At 39.6% G+C, this 17,761-nt stretch overlaps 1 protein-coding gene across 38 annotated transcripts in view; it reads left to right on the top strand.

Annotated features, from left to right (window-relative positions):
• LOC101165843 (receptor-type tyrosine-protein phosphatase delta) overlaps positions 1–17,761 on the top strand; it is a 496,394-nt gene that overhangs the window by 309,682 nt on the left and 168,951 nt on the right. For 26 of the 38 annotated variants that reach the window (XM_078936107.1, XM_078936109.1, XM_078936103.1 and 23 more), the window contains exons 1-2: positions 7,908–8,085; positions 8,183–8,311. In XM_078936107.1, coding sequence (XP_078792233.1) covers positions 7,923–8,085; positions 8,183–8,311 — 292 coding nt within the window. In that variant the 5' untranslated portion in view covers positions 7,908–7,922. Of the gene's footprint in view, positions 1–2,950; positions 2,989–7,907; positions 8,086–8,182; positions 8,312–17,761 lie in introns of those variants that run through there. The other 12 variants (XM_078936119.1, XM_078936115.1, XM_023966324.2 and 9 more) reach the window with 1 other exon arrangement.

Genomic DNA, 17,761 nt, shown 5'->3' with positions numbered 1-17,761 from the left:
GTGGTGAGCTGTAGACTAGCCGCGTTGCATGTTAATAAAATATATGGAAAGTTTAGCCCCAAAGACGCAAATATAAAACTTGTGGATATTTAAAAAAAAGAAATAAACATGGTGAAAATTGATTTAGCCAGCAGAGGGGAAAGTGTGACCCACTGATATACATCTCGTTTCAATAGGCAAGTTAAGCTAGCTTTTAACTAGCTAAAAGCTCTAGCTGTGCTAACATCAGTTAAACGACAAAAAGTATAATTATTTTGTTATATAATATATTATTTGTATAAAAGTTGAAGAACTATGACTAGCTAGAAGATGTTAAGGATCTTAAACACAATTTGGAATAACATTGTTTCCATTAAGTCATAATTATGAGGATAAACACAAACCAACTCGCGTGATAAGTCATTCAGAAACACAGCGATGAATGAAAACAATACTTTGATTTACAGCAGCTACATTCATATTTCTACCACGGCACTAGCGCTCATCATCATGGGAGTGGCTATGGATGAAGCAATTTAGGGAAATGGTGGTTGGTGATTTTACAGAGGATCTGTGGATCCAACAATTCCCCATGACACGCTCAACTTTAGACGAGCTGTGTGACGCTGTGGGACCTCTTGTGGCGCCAGCTGTGCAGCGCCCAAGGCGGCCAGTTCTTAGCAAGAAGCGCATTGTCACAAATGTCATACATTTAATTCTTAAAAGTGTTTCCATTGCAGTTTTGGGAACCATGTTCTTTTTAACACGCCGCAAAAACAACCTCCTCCAAGAGCAAAAACACTTTATTCAATGAGTGGAAGTTTTTGTGAAATTGTCGTGTTTCTTGATAGATGAATCTATAGTTAATAGAATTGCCGCTTGTACCTGGAAGGAGGATTTTTGCTGTTCTCCAAACCCTACAGCAGCAATCAAATGAAGCTTTGTGATGCTAAATGTCAGTGAGTGACATGCTTTTGTGTGTTAAGTATTTTACATACAGAGACAAAGTAATAGGCAATATGTTCTTCTATTCAACCATTTAACAGGAAAAGTGTGTGTGTTTCTCCTGTTTTGAACAAGACTTTTGATATTCAATGCAAATTTCAGTGTCTGACTTACTCAAAAATATTAAATTACAAGTAGTTAATGCATCTTTATAGAAAAGAAGGTGAATCAAATGGTTTTCCCTCTCTTACTGCTGAAAACTAACTGGCTCTTTCAGGCTTTGATAGTTGTAGAGTGGCTACATTCAAGGCCAATTATTAGTCATAAATCTACACAGGGCAGCAGGACCCCTGGCAGGTGGTTCTATTACTGCCTGTTGATTGCTGCAGTGTAACTATTAATCATGTTCTGTATTCCCCATGGGTAAGGAAAGCCTCTCAGTGAAGGGGTGGATCATCCTCTGTCTGCATATGCACCAATTATCTCTGTCCAGGTTCTGCTGTGGTTTGCTCAGCAGAATTAGCTTTGAGTCTCATTTTTTTTAAATTCGGAAATCTCTAACTGAAACGGGAATTCAATCTTTAAATTGGTTTTAAAGATTGAATTCCCACACAAAAGCTGAAGCACAAAGCAAAATCAAGATCGTAGTAATATTCATATTTATTGAAATACAATTTCTACGTTTAAAATTGTTCAAACAAGTGAAGGGATGTCTTCACTTTACCCATCAGTTTAGACCTTCTGATTACTCTCTGATCGCACTGGACTGCCACTCCCCATTAGTAGCACCTACAGTTGGAAAAGCCTAGGTGGGAAATGTCCAAGTGGTGGAAATCTCGCGAATTTAGCTTTAGGCTTTTTCTTTCACAACTCTATTCTGAAATATGAGACACTTAGCGTCATGGAATTCCAGCCAGGCACAAACCAATCGATCAATTTCTCCTTCGCGATCAATTTTCAAACGATTGGCACTTCTGTGAATTAAATCCATGTCCCTGATTGGTCAAAGTTCATCTGGTTTTCAATAGGCTCGTGGTTTTGGACATAGGACCCAAAAATGGTATTAAACGTTGCGTCGCAATGAGTGAACCCAAGTGTTTTGAATGCAGATGCCTGAAAGCGTATATATAGACTTTTACTTACACCTTTCATTGAAAGTAGTTGCTTGAACGTGCGTTGCCTAGGGCGATGTAAACGTCTCTTAAGATATAGCTTGCATACAAACTAGGCATACATTTCTTTTTTAGCATTTTGACAGCAGCAATTCAGATACTTAGTCTTCCTTTTCTGCTGTCTTATTCTTTAGCCAGAATTAACTATGTTCAAACTTTTGCCAAGCCTGAATTTGTATCTCCACTCTGGGGACAAAAGAGAAGGGTTGGAACAGAACATGTAGATGTTCTGTTTTTCAGCCTCCCTGCAAAATTATCTTCTTCCATCCCTCTTGATTCCCTTTTTTTTTCCCAAAGTGAATGTGGTGAAAATTCACTGGAGCTAAGTGACATCCTCTCAATCAGCAATGGCGCTCACTGCTTTTACTTTCCGACTCCTTCTCTTGGTTTATTCTCCGTCCTTTTAATTAGCGCTAAAGTAAAAAGCTGCCCACAGCCCTCTAAAGTCCCATTTTCCTCTCTTTTGTTTTTGAGTCTCAGTAAAATAAATTGGAAAAACACCACTTTGAAAAGGAGGCTGACTATCAGTGCAGACAGGATTTTTGTAAGGGGTTGGAAAATTACAAGGACTCAAGTGCCAGACACACATGCCTGCCATATGTAATCAGTGGGTAATAAATGTTTGCCCTTTACACTGTGAGAAGCTATGGCTCTGCTAAATTAGCACAAGGCTCCGGAACATTGCATTGTGGTGACCGCGATTAGAACTGTATTCTAATTAGAAAAATTGTCATAACTAATCCCTTGTGAAGCATTTCCCACAAATGATGTCAATGTTTTTATGAATCAGTGACAGTAAAATTATTTCATTGAACATTCATTGATGGTTTTTTTTTTGTTTGTTTCTTCTGCAGCTTTTACACTCTTGGAAAAGCAGCTTGAGTTCTGAAAGGTAAGATGATTTTAAACACTGAAGAAAAGAATAGCTATTTGATTTAAATATCTGCTTGTCGCAGAATGGAAGATTTGACTTTGTCTCCTTACTGTAATCAAGAGTCACCGAGACAAAGAGGGACTTTTCTAGCCAATAGGAACTTGTGTTCGTCCATGACTGGCATAGATAGATGACTTGCCTTGTACACCATCTCTGTAATCCATGCGGTAGTGTGTTGTGAAAAAAAAGAAGCGTCAGAAATCAAAGTGGGCATGTGGGTCATTCAATAACAGGATTAATGCACCCGCGCCTGGTCATTTTTATTTTTTGTGTGTGCTTGTGCCAGTGTGTACCATATTTGTTAAAAGACACCAGATCTGCTTGCGTTCAAACAGAATGTGTAGCTGTTTGTGTGGAATAGGCTCACTGCAAGAGTGGGTTTCCCAGTGGGTTTTTTATTATGATTATGCCCTTTTTTAGCCCCCAAAAAACCTCTGTCTTTTTTAGGACGTAGTTTCTGCAGAGCAACAGTAATTCATTAGATATTCCCCATTCCCCTCTGAGTTGCGGGCGATGCCATTGGGAGGGGCCAACCCCGAATCCCCTTCCCTTCCCCATTGCTGAGAGCTCAGAGGAGGGAGTTTGTAACCCGCCCAACATTTTTCCACGTCACAAATAAGCTCTTTTTCAAATTGCATTTTTCCGTTTGCTCCTCATTCACAACGATTTGAATAAAAATATCCTTAGAAATGCAATTTTGAGCTAAGTTATGCTTATAAATGTACATATCATCAAAAAATGCCACACGAACATGTTAAAAACACCAAAAACACAATTTTCGGCAAAATTCATCTTTAAATACAATCAACTTGTGCCTTGGCTTTTATTCTATTAATAAACAGATATTTCAATATTTATTTCGCTAAATGCTTTATATACAGCCTTTAGCTTCACTAATTTCTATTAATTCAAAGCAGGATCGTTTTGAGAAGTAGAAGTATTCTAAATAAACATTTTTGGGTAAATGAATTTGACTTTAGTTCATTTTATGGTCCCGCAATCAGCAAACATGCAGGCAGAATGTTCCCTACTGTTGCTATTTATACTGTACATGTAATTAGTTGTCTGCCACTGCTGTGCAGGAGCACTACAGGAGGAGAAGCAATAATTTGCTGTAGCTGTAGCTGATGCAGTGTAGCAGATAGCACGCTAAGCTCCCATAATTTTTCCTGCCCCTTCCTACAACTGACTCATCTTTAGAGGGTTTGAAATAATCTGAGAGCACAAACTGGACAAACTTTAACACCAGACCATAAACAAATTATTTATTTTTCGGTTTAAGAAAAAAACGGGAAAAAAAAACATTGTCCATTACAGTAATGAGCATGACCACATCTGGCCTATTCAAAAGCAAAAAAACTCAACTTCCTAATAGCTAAGATGCCACTGTTCAGCCAAATCTGACCTGCTCTTTATTATCTATACTTATACTTAATAACTTTTGCACCCTACGTCTGACAGTTTTACATCTATTGCATTTAATAGCACGAAGTCCCTTTGCCGTACTTTAATTTTAAATTTTTTAAATTTTCAATTGTAGCAATACCAATTGTATTGTTTAATTTTTTTATTATTATGTTTTTTGTTGTGTGCTGCTGACCTCTTGGCCAGGTCACCCATGGAAAAAAGATCTCGATCTCAATGGGTTTTACCTGGTTAAGTGAAGGTTAATAAGAAAAATAATTAAAGAAATGCGATCTTCATTTATGATGGCGGTGGCTGGAGCCTATACTAATGATCATAAGGCAAGGCAAGGCAAGTTTATTTGTATAGCACAATTCATACACAAAGTAATTCAAGGTGCTTCACAAAACAGAAAAATGCATTAAAATCACAATACATCATAGAAATAATCAACATAAAATTTACTTTAAAAGAAAAGAAAAAAAAATTTGAAAACTGATTTAAAAATAAAGGAAGGAAAGGAAAGAAAAGTGCAGATAGGACCTTTCAGTCATATACACGGCTAAACAGAAATGTTTTAAGTCTAGATTTGAACATGAGCACAGAAGAGGCCTGTCTTACGACTTCAGGGAGGCTGTTCCAGATTTTAGCTGCAGAATATTGAAACGCTGATTCCCCTTGTTTAGTTCTGACTCTGGGAATCAACAGGAGGCCGGCCCCTGAGGTCCTCAGAGTACGAGATGGTTCATATGGCACTAACATGTCAGAGATGTACTTTGGTGCTCGGCCATGGAGAGACTTGTACACAAGCAGAGCTGCTTTGAAGTCTATTCTTTGAGGTACAGGGAGCCAGTGCAGAGACCTGAGCACAGGACTAATGTGATCATACTTCCTGGTTCTGGTCAGGACTCGAGCAGCAGCATTCTGGATGTACTGAAGCTGTTTTACAGCTCGTTTGGAGAGGCCGGTGAGCAGGCCGTTACAGTAGTCTAACCTACTGGAGACAAATGCATGAATAAGTATCTCCAGGTCTGGCTTTGACACTATGTTTTTGATTTTGGCAATGTTTTTCAGATGATAAAATGCCGCTGATGTTACTGACTTGATATGGCTGTTAAAGTTCAGGTCAGAGTCCATGATTACCCCTAGATTTCTGACTTGATTTGAGGGTTTAAGAGACAGAGAATGAAGGTAGCTGCTGAGACTTTCTCTTTGTTTCTGTGGGCCAAAAATAATAACTTCGGTCTTGTTTGAGTTTAGCTGGAGAAAGTTGTTCTGCATCCACGCACTGATCTGTTGGAGGCAGTGGCTGAGTGAATCCACCGGCCCATATTCACCTGTTGTCAGTGACACATAGATCTGAGTATCATCTGCATAGTTGTGATAAGATATGTTATTACTGCGTATTAACTGCCCTAGTGGCAGCATGTAGAGGTTGAACAGAAGGGGTCCCAGGATCGATCCCTGGGGCACACCACAAGTCAAGGCCATGTAGTCTGAGACACAACTCCCAATTTCAACAAAATATTTCCTGTCTTCTAGATAAGACTTGAGCCAACTTAGGGCAGATCCAGATATGCCAACCCAGTCTTGGAGTCTGTGCAAAAGGATCCCATGATCAACAGTATCAAAGGCAGCACTCAGGTCTAGCAGGATTAAGACAGAGACTTTGCCATCATCAGTGTTCAGGCGGATGTCGTTGGTTACCTTGATAAGAGCAGTTTCTGTGCTATGATGGGGTCTAAAACCTGACTGGAAAACATCAAATGAATTGTTTAATAAGAGAAAATCAGTGAGCTGTTGGTAGACAACTTTTTCAAGGACTTTTCCTAAAAATGGCAGATTAGAGATAGGTCTGTAATTATTCAGTAATTACAGACCTAATAAGTCATGTGAATACCATGGTGGAACAGAATACTTCACAAACTTACTCCATTTAAAAAGATTTTTGGAAGGAAGCTGGAGTGAATGGAGAAATCTCCACATAAACAAACTTAAATGTTACTTCTTTTTTATTTTATTTATTTATTTTTATTCTGCTTTGTATCAGCTGGAGTGAAAAGGATGTCTGTGGTGAATCCCAGCTGTTGGCACCTTAAATTGTTCTATAGCCTTTAACCCTTTAACACTGAAGATGTCAAACACGGTCTTTGACATACGGTAACTCCGGCCATTTACGCGATCAATGTGAATCAGCTGATTCTGATGCAAAGAAAAGTGGCTTTTTGTATCGGCTTTGAACCGCTTTTCTATGCAACCAAATCAGCTGATTTACAATGATTGCATAAGCAGTCTATTTACTACTGTAAAGTGTTGCATGACTGCTTTTCTCCAATCAGAATCTGCTGCATTAATTGTGTAATTAACAGTGGAAGAGTAACGATAGTCGACATAATGGAAACGCTGGAGCTAGAGTTCTGCTGTGACAAGAGTAAATTCCCTTGCTTGATTTTTTTTTCTAGACCTCTTAGAATTCTAAATAACTTGTAAAATTTCCATTTGTTAAAACTAAACAAATCATTTAACCTTTAAAACTATTCAGTCTAATACAGTTTGTTGAAAAGAATCCCAAATTCCTGGTTACCTTTTTATTTTAATTTGTTCCTCTGAAAATTCCAGCCCTTTAAACTCAGTTTCTGTCACAAATGTTAAGCTTTTCTAACGTTGACAGTAAGGATTCACCTAACATGTTGGTACCAGTCAGCTACGCCACATCACAAAGTAAACAACCAGCCCCACGCTGTAAACCCAGCTATTTTCAATGCTTAGCTTGTTTCTTTGATTCTGCCACCCAATGTCTGCAAACTTGTTCACCATTACAGTAAAAACACTCTGTTTCAGCTCATAAATGAGAAGATTTAACATGTTTTCCGCTGTGGGAAATGTTGACAGCAGAAACCCCGATTGTTACACTTTAAACTCTAGACAAACTGAATGGTTGTATTTTCCTAAACCCTATAAAGACTCACTCTAATAAAAAGTTTTTTTTTTTACCGTTTTTAACACGTCCTTGCGGCATTTTTCTGATGATGGAGGACGTACACAAAGCCAATTATGCTGAAAATTGTATTTCTGAGTATTTCTTTATTCAAATCTTTGTAAACATGGAGCAGATGAAAAGATGTCGCTTGAAAAACCTTGTAGCTGTGATGTGGAAACTACTGTGGCAAGCAACAAACTCCATGCTCTGCTCTATCTTGATGCATCCACTTGCAGACAAATAGATCCATTAAGGGGCCTAAATCATGCTTTTTTTTAGCCCTCAACATTAAACCGTATCCATATACATGATAATACCTTTGGCGCACTTAAAATTTTTTATTTATTTTATGAAATATGAGTTATCTTCGCAGACGACTTGATCTCTCAGGAACCGCCTATTGCTCCAAGTGGGTGTTGCCCATTTCATGACGTCAAGCTAGAGTCGGCTTCTGCAGCGGATCTGCGTTTCATCCACAAAAACAAACAACATCCGAACTTTTGCAAAGATGGATGTGCATATTGTGCATATAAAAGGAAAGCGTTTTGGAGATCACCGCCAGCTCTGTGGAGAAAATGTGTGTGTGTGTGTGTGTGTGTTAGCCTGGAGGCATTCCTGGCAGCACAGACTCTTCCTGGAAGGGGCGGTTCCCCACTCATCTACATCACAATGTGAGAACTCGCTCGTTTGTGTGTGCTGGGAGGGGCTGGTTGCATGTTGTAGGAACTTTAAAGTCTTAATTTTCCTCATCTAACCTGGCCTCTTCAGGTTTTTGGATTTTGGCTAAAATAGATCAAAAGAAGATTGGAGTGAGACTTCTACAACAGAGATGTTGCAAGAGACATCTAAATAACACACGCTCTTTGACCAACGGGGAATCAGCTGATTCTGATGCAGGTAAAAGCCGCTTTTCGTATCGATATGCAACTGACGCAAAGTCGCATTTCTCCATGACAGAATCCGCTGATTTACTTCAACTGCATAACCACTCCACTGCTGTGGCCTGCTTTTCTCAGCTTCAGAATCCCATGGCATTAATTGTGTAAATGGTTAAAGAGTTATAATAGTCCAACAAACGTCAACACTTGAGCCAAAGCCTAGCTGTTAAAGGGTTCAAAGATTTTTTTCATGGTGGTTTAAGGTTCTGCTTGAGCGTACATGCAGTCCTGCTTTGGTAATGTCTGCATTAGGACATCTTGATAGAAAAACAACTCATTTTTTATGACCAGCATTCACTTCTGTCATCTGTTTAAGCTGATCAGAGTAAGTGAACAGTTTGTAGCAACGGGGGCATAATTAGTGATACGCTTTGGACATGTCATCCTCCATTAGTCAGTCGCACTTTCATTTCTTTGTTTTCCTTCTGCTTCTAGCATCCACTAAGGTTGGGTGTCAGCAAGGGCATGTCTTTACTCAGGCGTTAATGCGCACGCCTAATGTTCCTAGTCAAAGTTTGTTTGACCTTACGTAATGCAGTCGCCGCGTGATCTTAGCTTCACCGACGAACAGAGGAAGCAAAGCTTTTAGATTTCGATGAGCGAGCTTCAGAATGCCGTTTGATCACGTCTTGGGCTGTAATTAAAGCAAACTTTCCTGGCAGACGTATTTTCTCCCTTAAAGGCAGTTCCGTTTAGCAGCGTTTTGCAAGGGGGGGAAAAAAAATCTGTAGTATGTCAAAAGGCAGACTGGTGATTACTGTCAAATGATGGGTGCTGGGATGAGCTCGATGTGAGGAGGATGTAAAAGGGTTTTTCTAAACTTAGGCCAAAGATGAGAGGGCAGATAGAAGTGGCTTTCAGCATCCAGTGCATCACTGAGAGGACTAACTCTTCTTTTACCACCTTCCTTTTGTGATCTCCAACCCCCCCATCTCTAACCTGTCTGATTCTGCCACTCCAGCATTGCTATCTCCACTTCCCTGTCTGTCCCTTCTCTCTGTTGTCTCGCCAACCAATTTTCCCTATACATCCTGCCCACTCATTCTGTTCTCATACCTAACTCTTACACTCCTTTTATATCCTCTTAGACTTTTTTATTCATTCATTTTTCCAGCCGGCTTACACTTATGAGGCTGGCAGCAGTGATGGACACTGATTCGTACATGTGTAATCGCAATTTCAAGGAATGTTTCAAACCATAATGCGGTGAGAAAAGAACCACTCTAGAACGTCAGTTATATTTATGGAAAAATTTGAAGGGCATTATTATATTTGCGGTATTATTTCTGTAGAGCGGCGTTGTTGTTCTGTGTTTATTTCGAGATGTAAATTTTGTAAATATGCTGTGCAAGGTTCAGGTGCAGGCTCAGAGCTATTGTATGGAAAAATCCCTTTGGCTGTAACACATGGTACCTTCACAGATAGCTTCTGTTGCTCCATCATGCAATATTAACTCTTTGAGGACCAAAACAGAGCCAGATTTCACTCCTCAGGTGAACTGCTAAAGGACCCACTGATGCAAATAGTGTTTTTGGTGTTTTTAATATGTTCTTGTTGCATCTTTCTCCAGATGGAGTTTAAATATGAAGAAAGTTCATCTTAAATTTGTAGTTTTGGGGGTTTCTTTACTGAAATTGTTGTGAATTTGAAGCAGAGGAAAATATCCAGTTTGAAAAAGAGACAAAGACACGACACTGGGCGGACCATAAGCTCCCTTCTCCATTCCACTCCTCAACTGGGAGGGGGAGGGCTGATGTTGATCCGATGTTGATTGTCGTTCTGCAGAAACTATGTCCTAGGAAACAACACTGGGTTTTACATTTGGGCTAAAAACAGCATAATCACAATTAAAAGACCAATGGGAACACTTTATAAAACAGATCAAAAGATGATTGGAGCGGGGCTTCAAACATGGACAAAAGGTGCAAAGCATACGAATTCTTTAAAATGCGTATTAATTGGTATGTAATAAAGATTCCATCAGCACTTTGCAGGTATAACAACAGATCTTTATTCCTTCTGTAACCCACTGTCAGACGGCAGCTTTTGACTGTGGTTCAGTCCCTCTTTAGATGCACATCAAAGGGCTCTGGTTGCACAAAGCTCTCTTGTTGTTTTGAATCTTAAATAGGACTAATTTTCTGTGAATTGAGAGAAACTATGACTGCCTTCAAACTAATAAATATGGCTGACTGAGATAAAGCAGTGTGGTGGCATATTGGTTCGGTTCCAAAAGAGAAAAAAACCAAACACTTGTATTTTCTGTAAAACGTTTGTGAGTCAACATTTTCCTGTTTTTCCATTAGTAGCTAGAAATTATGATCAATGTTTTGCAAAAAAAAAAAAAAAAACCTGCACACAAATACAAGGGGGGTTTATAACATTCCAATATTCACATATATTCCAAGAAAGTTCAATTCCAACATTGTTAATGGCAAATGGTGGATGCTTTTCTACCTCGATAAAGGCCCAAAGCGCTTTACAGTCCCTTGCACGCACACACTCATACAGTAATTACTGCAGGGCAGAAAACTGGACGAAGTGACCACGCCACGTAACAAACAGGAAGTACCCGCTTGCTCCAAAAAGCCAAAATCCCATTGACTTTCATTGACAAATAAGCAGCTATCACCCAGTCATTCTTTTTCTCAGAATAACCATTCTTAATCTGATATTTTATTTTAACTTGTTCTTGATGATCTTAATTTTATTTTTACATTTTTTCATTATCGTAAGTTATTTAAGTAATATATAAACTGACCAATCAGATGCCTCAGTAAAGACACGTGGGTCCTGCTTCAATGGGTGACATCACACTTGTTCTGTCCCGTTCCCTCTTATACAGTCATTTATATAGTCATTTATACGGTCAATTCTACACTTTGCCACATCCAGGCCATATCCGTGGCCAATATTAACCCCACCTTGAACATTCTGGCTAATACGTCCATCATGTTATGCTAAATTGTAAAGCACAGCCTTCTATGTAAAAAGGCTAGGCAACTCGTTTGTTATAGATTATATTTACTGCATGCATATCAGAGCAATTGTTTCCAAGTGCTGGCATGAATCAATGCCTCTTTGGAGCCTGCTGTGGTGCCATTCAATATCCCCGATTTATGCTCTAATCACGATGGGACGTTAGCTCTGTGCTTACAATCAGCATCAGCATCTCTACTTAACATGGAATTTTACTGTCTGGACTTGTAGGCGGTGGTTTCAACAGCCTGCTTCAAACTGTTGTTTTTTTTATGCTTATAAAAACATGATTTTCAGAACAACACATCTATGGATTTGTTATATTATTTCATGAATCTACTCATGAAAAGCAAACGTGTTCCATAAATGTGCAGGGCTCCAGAATCCTGTGGGTCTCCAAACTGGATTTTATTCTCTTTAATGTTTGTTCTTGGCTGTTTTTAGTTGGCGAAGCAGCATATCATTTGATCACTTGCTATTAGAAGTGATTGCTTAACTGGGAATGCTGCATAAGTGGCTTCTGGCAAGGCTGTGAACCACAAATTCCAGTGATTCTTGTGATTAAGAAATGATCAATAAATGGCAGTTGCTTTCACAGCTTTAAGACCGTGTTAGTCGGAGACGCTCTTCATGTTCGGATCCACTGCAAAACCTTGAAACACTTTAAATAGACGGCAAAAATAAGTAACAATACACAAAATCCAATCAAAAGTACAGCACTAATATAAAAGCAGCGCAACAACTTTTTATAGTATCAGTTTGAAAACGAGATGAAAGATTGAAGGATTTTTGTGGGTAAAAAAATAGATCCCATCAGGGTTCCACTCATCCGACTTCTTGATTTGTTGCTGTTGTTTCATCAAATGCCGTTTGCAGATGTTCAAACGAGTTGCACCTATTATGAAACGACACAAAGAAGGGGCCTCGTGGTGTGCTGCTGTCAAGTGTCTTAAGTTGATAGCTGAGTCTTTGCTCGCAGCAGGACGAATTCCTTCCTGTCAAACAACAGCTGTTGAAGACAACATGATGCAGGGGCCATGGACGAGTGAGCCATCAAACCTCCGTCTCTGACAGCATTTTGGCAAGCCACGTTCCAGAAGAGTCTGTCTCACTCAGCTCTGCTTTTATGGTGCATGAATCAATAATGATTGGGCTGTGTTCTCCCTTGAATGGCAGTACTATCCCCCGTGCGGCAACATTCAAAATCCCGCAATGTAAAAAAGATGGATTAAGGAACACCTAGAAATGAGCATGAATGAAACCAATCAGAGATCCTGGGGGATTATTAGTCATTAGCTGGAAAATGTTCTCTGCGGAAAGAATTGATGGCAGTTGTGCACTCTATGCGTGGGCATCATTGAAAGTCTTATGCCTTAGTCACATGCACCCATATTGGGGGGTTGACCCGTTCTGGTGCTGCAGGTTTTTTGGTTTGTGCAGACCCGTGGCGGGTTCTAGAGAGGATCGGCTGCATCTTAATGGGTGTCTTGAAGTTCCCCTTGTGGCTCTTGCGGCCACCTTAAGGGACATCGATGGAGGGAACCATTGTCGTGTGTGTGGTAAGGCTATGGTGAAGTATTTGAAAGGATAAAGGAAGTTAATCGCACTTATGGTGTATGTTTAGGGGCGGAGCTAGGGAGGAGGAGGGTTGCAAAAAGGCCCACCCACTTGCCCCCCAATTTATTTTAAAGTCAATATTAGTGTAATTATTGACAAAGATTAAGAAGTCATCAATACAGGCTTCTTTAAGGGTTAGAAATAGCACATCAGCTAATATTTAAAATAATCAAATCAAACTTTATTTGTAAAAAAAAAAATGCTTCTTATACATTGCACAACTCAAATGTTGTGCAATGTTTTTGATTTATGTAAATAAATCAAAAACACTTACATAAAATCAGATAATCAACCAACCTACCCTTTACCCTCCCCCCCTATTAACACATGCAGCCCATTACCCCACACATAATGAAAAATTATAAAGGTTAAATATTAAAAGAAACTTAAAGCTTTACACTAGTAAAACTGTTTAAAATACGTATGTTTGATCCGTTCATTTGTAATGGCCTTCCACTTTGCTGTTCTCATTTGCCACCCTTCCAAAGTCTTCTCCCACCCTCCATCCCCCCATTCAAAATGTTTTGGCTCCAGCACTGCATAAGGGTGATGCTGCCAGTCTCACACACCTAGCGCGCTAACAAGCCTCTTGCGCTGTGCGTATATGTCTGAGAGCTTAGAAAAAAATGAAAAGTCCATATTACGGGCCTGCGTCTTGCCTGCCTCAACCTTACTTACCCTCACTTGCTGTTTACGTGTTTGCTATGCCCATAATACGCCCATCGAGCGCTCTACGATCTTAATATTTTGTGCAGGCCAGCTGCGTGTCTCATGAAGACTTTCCCTTTTTTTTATCCACCTGTAAGAGCAGTATATGAAACTGTTAACATGAGCTCAAAGTTCATTTGTTAGAAGCTAATAATTCACTAGCTGCTGTGCAGTTGACCTGTGAAAGTTTGTGAAATAATAATGATGCAGCTTCCGATGTGGAGGGCAGACTCATTCTTCCAACATGCTGCTCACAAGGTTTCAAGCAAGGTGTCTTATCAAATCACAGTTCAATAACCTTATCCCCAATTCCATCAGGGCTTTATCCCACTCCAGCCAAGCCCCCATTCTCTTTCCCCTTATCCCCTCTGAAAAGCCCAGTGATTAGAAGTAGACTTAAAGTCAAATATAGCAAAACACTCAACTCGCAACTCCGCCGGTTCCCGACTGGTCCTTCTGGAATCCTCGAAATCTGGGCTAGTTTATCAGCATTGAAGGATCAGGCGGTTTCTTCCTCCCTCCTCATGTGGGGAGCTCAGTGTGTTCTGTGGCCTTTGGTGTAATCTCTTCAGCTGTCGACAGATCCAGCAAGGGGTCAGTTGTGATAACAGGATCACTCAGGTGGAGACAAGGGAAGCTAAACAAGAGAGAAATGTGGGCACGACTAAAGGTAATTGTCCTGCTTTCATGGGACTTCCAGTTTTGACAAGACCATGGCATTGTGGAGTCTATTTGTTTGTAAGAAAAGCAAAATAATTACAGATGTATGTGGGGACACGACAGGAGAGAAAAAAACATATCAGCTGAAGCGGTGCTATTAAAAAAAAAGTCCTGTCTTAAAGACAGCATTTAAAGACCTCTTGTAGCATTTCTTCTGATTATGGAGATCATTTACAAAGAATACTAAGCTTAAATTTTCATTTGTGAGTATTTCATTATCCAAATAGTTGGGAATCAGGAGACGACGAAAAAATACCTTTTCAAAAAGCTGGAAGTTCCTACATACAAACTACTGTCGGCGGGCCACAAGCTCCATTCTGATGAATCCATTTGCAGACAAATAAATCCCTTTATGTATTTGTTTGCAGAAACTATGTACACAGGTATAATGATAGTTAAATGACCACTGGGAACACTTTAAAAAATAGATCCAAAAGTAAACAGAGTGGGACCTTAACTTAATAAAGTTGAAACGATTGGAAATCCAATTTCTGATCATATGCAGTACAGACCAAAGGTTTGAACACACCGTGCCATTCATTTGAATGAGAAAGTGTGTCCAAACTTTTGGTCTGTACCGTACTTGTCAATTTTTGACCAAACTCCATACCTGAAAAAGCAAAAACCCTCACTGACAGGTTGTTTTGGCCCATTTGCCTCCTTTTAAATCCAAATAACAATGTGACGTTTTTTTATAGCCGACTTCGCTGACATAAACAGCAGGATAAATTGAAAAAACTAACATTGAAACGTCATGTAAGAAGATACAGATTTAACGTGATGTTGGGGGGGGGGGCTCCGTTTGAGATCAAACACACATAAGCCTTTACTCACACCACACCACACCACCAAAAAAATAAATAAAAGAAATCAGGGTATGCATATTGAGGCAACAACGTCCGTAGGCTTTTTGACTGTCTCCCGGAGACACACATGCTGAGAAGCAGCATGGTAGGCAGTGACACAAGGCTAATGCCTTGTCACACAGGCTGTCAGCAGATTAGCCAGTGGATTACACCCCAGCCATTAGATGTGCACAGACCGAAAGGCCACAAACATGGCAGAGAGACTAGAAGAGGAGAGAGTGAGGCAGAGTGTGAGACTGGCAGCCCAAATGGTTATACTGCAGCAGAAGGCATCAGAATAAGTAATTTAGGACAAAATGGGCCGGTTAAACACAGCAAGGTGAGAAGTGAGGGTTACATTTTGCAGGGTTAGATATATGGAAAATATTACAAAGAAAGAGACAGATGTACTTCCCACGATGTTTGTATGGACTAGACACTTGTGAGGGATAAAAAAAAATGTAAATGTGATGATTTAGGACAAAATTACAGGGGATTCGAAAATGGGAAATATAATAGCTAGATTGGTGGACGGGTTTAAAAACCCAAAATGAGCATAAGACAGAAGCCATTACCATGGAAGTAATGTGAAGTTCACACTGGGCATGTGGCACGCGTTCTTGAAGATGCAAGACATGCATTGTTTGGTAAATGGTAAAATAATAACTGGCGTATACTTATATAGCGCTTTTCTACCTACAAGGACAAAGCGCTTTTACATTCACAGACCCATTCACCCAGTCACACACACATTCACACACTGGTGGCCGCTACCGCTGCACCACGGCCGCCCACACACGTTTAGCCCCCTGGAGGGTCACCTTCTTCTTTTTATTTTTTTCTCTACTGTTTACTACCTACAGTTGGAAGAGGATTCCTGCGAAATGTCAAAGCAGAGAACATCTTGCTCCAGGTTTTTTATTTCACAAGTCTATTCTGATTTATGAAAGACTTGGTGTCTTGGTGTAATTCTGGCTGGGCACAAACCAATTCATTTTCAACAGTTGGCACTTCCGTGAAGTTCCAACGCCTCTTTAATGGCTGCCCGTTTTCTCCGTAGAGCCCAAAAACAGTCTCAAAATGTGCATGGTCACGCGTAAACACAAGAGTTTGGAACACAGAAACTTGCATTTACAAAGATTTTCTATTGAAAGTAGTCACTTGAACACATGTAGCTTAAATCTAATCTTCTGTCGACTTCTCCCTTTAGAGGTCGCCACAGCTCATTATCTGTCTTCATCATCGTCTGTTCTCTGCTTCTTCTTCTGTCACTGCAGCCCCCCTTCAGTTCCTCTTTCATGACCTCCTCCTTGTATCAGTCTGTTAGCTCCCTCCTTTGCTTTTTTCCCACCCTGTGTACTGTGCATCCCCCTCTTTGCACATGGGCATCTGTGTCTTGACCCTGCTCACTTAGTCTTCATACCAGTCGCCATCCTCTTCATCCTCGTCACTCCTAGCGACAATGTCAGGTTCTTTAACTCTGCCGCCTCCTGCAGCTCCGCCTCCCGTCTTTTTCACCGCTTCCATTTCCAGTCCACGCAACATCTGGACCTTCCATTGCAAGACAATAATTGCTGTTATTTATTTCGTAGTTTAGCGGTTCTAATGATTGTTATAATGTATTTGTGCATTTGATCATTTTCATGCATAATTAGATCTCATTATATCCTCCATGCATCTATTTAAAAGAATATAAATAAAAAAGAATCAAATCTATATTGAAATAATTTGTCTACATATTAATTTGAATTTGATCATGTATTTTTTTAAGCTTTAAAATAAATGTTTACTATCTCAGTCTAGTTTTGAACTGTAAAAAAATATGAGATATGTTCAAAGCAAAGAGCTGTGAATGTCATTTTAAGTAAAAGGTGTCTACAATTTGTAAGTTGTGGACAGAACTATCACTTTCTTTTTTTTGTACAATATCTTCCTTTCAATATCATTTTTTTCAGCAAATGAGTAATTAAAAACTGCCACAGACCAGTTTTATGACCTAGACCTGATTCCCCCCCCCTGCTATTTAGTTACTATATTAGAAATAAGTGGGTTGAAAAAGTTATGTTGAAAGAAAAATCGTTTTCTAAACTTTAAAATTTGTGTGGCTTTTTGGCTTAGCTTTAGAATCTAATGTAATTTATTAATAAAAAACAATGAATCTACAAAGTATACTTAAAGACCCACTTCAATGAAAATTGTGTTTTTGGTGATTTTAACATGTTCTTGTGGCATTTTTCTAATGATGAAGGACATGTATAAAGAAAATGAAACTCTAAATTGCATTTCTGAGTATTTCTTTATCCAAAATCCTTGTGAACCAGGAGCAGATGAAAAAAATGCAGTTTGATAAATAGGTTATTTGCGACGTAGAAACTACATTGGTTGGGCCATAAGCTTCCTGCTCCACTCTGCCTATCAACTGGGAGGGGAAAGGGGGGTTGGGATTGCATCGCGTTAACCGTCCCGCTCATAACTCTGAGGTGAATTTGTAATGAAGTTTTGCCGCTCTGCATAATCATTATTAAAACACTAGTGGGAAG

Source organism: Oryzias latipes, chromosome 18 (genome assembly GCF_053564925.1).
Source record: "Oryzias latipes strain Hd-rR chromosome 18, Olatipes_Hd-rR_3.1".
In the NCBI taxonomy this organism is placed as follows: domain Eukaryota; kingdom Metazoa; phylum Chordata; class Actinopteri; order Beloniformes; family Adrianichthyidae; genus Oryzias; species Oryzias latipes.
The sequence above is the reverse complement of the archived record's forward strand: the minus strand, read 5'-3'. Positions and strand labels throughout refer to the sequence as shown.